The following is a 5,051-nucleotide window of genomic DNA, read 5'->3' as shown; positions in this document are numbered from 1 at the left end:
CCTTATAAAATTTCTAACATAAAATTGTTGAAATTAGAGGTGTGGAGTCATCGACAGCCGCACCAGCCCAGCCGTTTGCTTTGACATTGAAGATCGACGACCACCAACTTTTGCAAACTATGTTGAAATCTGCAGTCACCTCCTCTGAATTTATACTCCCCTTTGTGTATATATATATATGAGTGTGGAGTTGTGCAGTGTGTTGTGTAGTGTAAGTTGTGTGAGGTGTTGTATTGTGCGCAGAGAGTGTGCGCAGAGCAGAGAGTTGTGGTGAGAGAGAGAGAGAGAGAGAGAGAGAGAGAATGAGATAAAGAGAGTTGAGTAGTGAGACTCCTTATATTTTTTCTTCCAGTATAGTGCAGTGGTGTGTGCTCCATGAACTTAGGTCGATTTGACCGAATCACATAATTTATGATGTTTCATTGTGATGTTTATTTTTCTTGCAGCTCCACGATCTAACCCCAACAAAAACACGAACAAAATAACCTTTTAAAACGGTAAATGCCCAAGTTGGAGCGATGTTCTCGTCATTTTTGCATGCTTAATGTGTTACGTGAAATCAAGTCAGAGGGCTCTGTCCCTTATAGGCCAGTGCTTTTGGACGGCACAACTGAAGCAGATTCACTCCCATCTCGTCGTATCAGGCAACCTTTCCGATCCTTATGCCGCCGGCAAGCTCATCGCCTTGTTCGCTCTTTCCGATTGCGGCGATCTACGGTACGCGCACGACATCTTCCTCCGTCTTCCTCATCGCACCACCTTCATATGGAACACCATGGTCAGGGCGTTTGCCGAGAAAAGCGAACCCAACAGAGCTCTGTTTCTTTACAAGCAAATGCTTCAAAGTGGATTTTTACCCAATAACTACACCTTCTCTTTCCTTCTTAGAGCTTGTGCTGAGCTTTCAGATGGCTTCTTGGGCTCGTTACTCCACGCCCAGGTTGACAAATTGGGTTGGGAGTCTTACGACTTTGTGCAAAACGGATTGGTCCATCTGTATACGACTTGTAATTGCGTGGAGTCTGCTCGTAAGTTGTTCGACGCGAGTTTGAACCGGGATGTGATTACATGGACGACTGTGATCAACGGGTATCTGAAATCTGGCCAGGTTTTGATCGCACGACAGTTGTTTGATGAAATGCCCCAAAAGAATTCAGTTTCTTGGAGCGCAATGATTACTGGGTATGTACAGGTCGAGTTGTTTAAAGAGGCTTTGGAGCTTTTTAATGATATGCTGACTGCTGGCTTTTGGCCTAATCATGCTGGGATTGTTGGTGCTCTCTGTGCTTGTGCATTTCTTGGCACTTTGAATCAGGGTAGGTGGATTCATGCGTATGTAGATAGAAATGGCATGGAATTAGATAGAATTTTGGGCACTGCACTCGTAGATATGTATGCAAAATGTGGATGCATTGATATGGCTTGCAGTGTGTTCAATGAGATGCCATATAGAGATGTCTTTGCTTTCACTTCTCTGATTTCAGGTTTGTCAAATCATGGTCGAAGTGCAAGTGCAATCAAGTTATTCAGGATGATGCAAGATGAAGGAATTGTTCCTAACGAAGTTACATTTATATGTGTCTTGAGCGCATGTAGCCGAATGGGGTTCGTTGAAGAAGGATTGGGGATCTTTGAATGTATGAGTAATGTTTATGGGATTGATCCAGGTGTACAGCACTATGGCTGCTTAGTAGATCTATTAGGTAGGTCAGGGATGCTTGAAGAGGCGAAGAAGGTGGTGAGAGAGATGCCCATGGAACCAGACTCTTATGTGTTGGGCGCACTGCTCAATGCTTGTAGAGATAATGGTGATGTTAAGTTGGGTAAAGAAACGGTTGAGTCCTTCATACAGCGGAGCCTAGACCATGGTGGGGTTCACGTTCTTCTTTCAAATATTTATGCATCTGCCAACCAGTGGGATTATGTCGCAGAGGTAAGGAAGGGAATGGAAGAGAAGAAGGTTAGAAAGGTGCCGGGATGCAGCCTAATTGAAGTTGATGGTGTGGTTTGTGAATTTGTAGCTGGAGATAGGTCTCATGTGTTTATGGAGATAATCATGTCAGTTTTGCTTGGGATTGACAAGAATTTGAAGTCTCTATGGCTTGATGATAATGATGATATAACCATTGAGCATTTTACTTATAGCTCAAACTTACTACATCCTAATTTTTGCTAGTCATTTTGGGCATTATTCTTGAACCTTGTCTCACTTCAGATGAAAATCTTGCTCTAATTGGTACAATTTTGAGGTAACAGTCCATTTGTTTTGTGGCTATCTTCAATGTTGTATTCATCTTGTAATGTTTAATTCATTGTGCAAAATGGATTAAGCAAACGTAGAAGTTGCTAATGCCATATATGTGCATTGTATGATGTAATAAGCTGCTAAATGCCGTAGGCACAATGGGAATGATCAATGAGATTCAGGGACAATAAGGGTTAGCTATCAGCTTAAATGAAGGCTGGAAAGCATAGGATGATCAGTCAAGGATAGTGCAGGATAGAGAGATTGACTGCTCGTCGGACAGAAATCTCACTTAGAGGACAAGGCTTTGGGGTTTCAGCCAATAAGTATTGTCAAGGCGACTGCTGTGATCAAGAATTGACAAGATACGCAGGCCAACTGCTCAACCACTTGAACAGGGTAGCAAGCAAAAAAAAGAAAAACAGTACTCGGACAGAAGATAATTATGACATTGACAGATCAAGTTGCAAAAGTAGTAAATCTGATTTTTTCAGTGTTTGTTAACTATAGATAAGGCTCAAACACATGTACTAGTCAGGATAGTAAGGCTAGCATTATCATAAGAGCTGTGATTGCAATGTGCCAAGGTTGCTGCTCAATCTGTTAATAGGATTGGATTGATAAGATAGTGTAGAGGCCTTTTGCCAAATTCCTCCAAGCAATATAGTATTAACACCTTTCAGTCTCATTGATTAGCTACACTCCAGTAATCATCACCTTGTTCCTTTTCCTCCCTGCACTTGTGTTTATTTCTTCCCCATTCTATCTTCCTATCGATGTTCTCTATCTCTTTATTAATTCCTTCGTCCATCTGTCCTTCCTTCCTTCTTCTTCTTTGCTCCTCTCCTTACCTACTTCACAAATATTCCTTTCCTTTATTATTTTTCCTCTACCTTGCCATTCTTTTTTTTTTTTTCCCCCGAAGGGGATGTTGAAGATCTGGTCCTGGTTTCCTTTTCATTCTTCCATTTATCACCTATATCCACTAAAAGAGTTTTCTCACAGCCAAAAGTTAACATTCTTTCTTATGGCATTGCCTATAAATGTAGGGATTGGTACCAGCATTGGAAGCCCTATCCCAGTCGGAGCACAGGTTCTATGTCAAGCATCCACACAATAACTTTAAGACAGAACAGGAAGAGCTTAGTTTAAAGGAATCTCTATGGAGTGCAGCGAAGGCCACTTGTGTTGAGGACTTCTTGACATGGATGAGTTATAATGAGACCAAAGGTGGGCAGGCTTACAATTGGATTGTAGGTAAACTGTCACACAAATGGTGAAGGGATGAGAGGAATTTTTTATCCCAATATTATTAATAAGGTTGACGAATTGAAGTAGTAGTTCTCAAAGTCTTTTTAGAGCCGTCTGTAGACAGAATATTCTAAGCACAGTGCCATGCAGATCAGTTTGCAGTGGACTTGAATGAGCACAGATATAGCTGTAAAAAGCGGAACCTCTTTGGCGTTCCCTGCCCACATGTTGATGCCATCAGCTTCAACGGGAGGCAACAAGAGATGCATGTTGTAGATTTTTGCAATGTGGATACATGTTTGAAGATTTATGATCATGCCATCTATCCCAGTAAGGGTGACAAGTCGTGGCCACAATCTAACTATAGTCCACAGCCATCTTGAGTGAAGCAGCAAAAGGCGGACAAAAAAAGGAAGGTGCCTGAAGAGGTGCAGAGTGGAAGCCGACCAAAATTAGAGAACCAAACTACAATTATATATGCTTAAGGTGCTGTGGGAAAGCCCAAACTAAGGTTGTGCAAGCAAAAGAATTCATAATCAAACTCTTCTGGAAACTGCGAGCTACTTGTAAGCTCTGCCCTATGGTGTTAAATTTAACATGTTTATTGATTATTTTTCCACACATTGTTATGCAATTTGCCCTTCTAGGTTTTAAGACTAGGTGGTATGGCACAAGTTACCATGGTGAGATGGATGCTTGATGTAAGACCCTAATTTGTTATGTTGATGCGGCCAATGCCATTCTTTACTAGACATGTTTGAAGATAGTGCATGATACATGTCTTTCTTTGCGACATTTTAGCATTAAATTGGAAGAAGCATCCCCTGGGTGGTCAAAGCAACCAAGTTGAAGCAAGTCAGAGACAAGGAACAAGTTTTTCTACCCAAGAAGCAAGTCTAGCCTAGGAGTAACAAAATGGGTCGGATTTGGGTGGATCATAAACGGGTCGAGTTAAACAAGTTTGGGTTTTGGTTGACCTGTTTATTAACACACTATGTAAAACCAAATCCATCCATTTAATAACGGATCATAAACGGGTCACTCATTTAAAAAATATAATTTATTTATTTTAAAAAATTTTAAATATTTCATATAAAATGACATATTTAAAAAATAAAAACACTCCATTTTATTTTTAAATGAGTCACCTGGCGGGTGACCCAGCCCAAACCCACCTAACCCTCTTAATGAACAACTCGGGTCCGAGTTGACCCATTTATAAACGGGTCAACTTGTATCAAACTCAAATCCGGTTTAAACAAACGGGTCACGAATCATCTGTCAGATTTTGACTCGTTTTGCCACCCCTAGTCTAGTCCAAGGAGAAAGGCCATCCCAACCACAGGGAAGGCTAACGTTGCAGGAGCAGTGGATTCAAGGTACATGATTCTCAGAAACAGCGAAAGAAATAAAAGAAGAAGAAGAAGAAGAAGAAGAAGAAAAATACCAGTGGTAGCATGAAGATCACTTTGATTTTAGGTGTAATTATTCTATATAATACCTATAGTTGGACTATATATTCTTAAGGTTTTCTTTGTATTAGAACTTTGCTTGA

At 40.8% G+C, this 5,051-nt stretch overlaps 1 protein-coding gene across 1 annotated transcript; it reads left to right on the top strand.

The window, feature by feature from the left end:
• The first annotated feature begins 346 nt into the window (after positions 1-346).
• Positions 347-4,246, top strand: LOC131160126 (pentatricopeptide repeat-containing protein At5g66520-like). Its single transcript, XM_058115477.1, has one exon. It carries the CDS (start codon positions 545-547, stop codon positions 2,174-2,176), a length of 1,632 nt encoding a protein of 543 aa, XP_057971460.1. The 5' UTR covers positions 347-544; the 3' UTR covers positions 2,177-4,246.
• The last annotated feature ends 805 nt before the right edge of the window (positions 4,247-5,051 follow it).

The sequence above is a fragment of the Malania oleifera genome, chromosome 7 (genome assembly GCF_029873635.1).
Source record: "Malania oleifera isolate guangnan ecotype guangnan chromosome 7, ASM2987363v1, whole genome shotgun sequence".
NCBI classification, from domain to species: domain Eukaryota; kingdom Viridiplantae; phylum Streptophyta; class Magnoliopsida; order Santalales; family Ximeniaceae; genus Malania; species Malania oleifera.
Note: the sequence above shows the minus strand (reverse complement) of the source record. Positions and strands in the feature narration are given on the sequence as shown.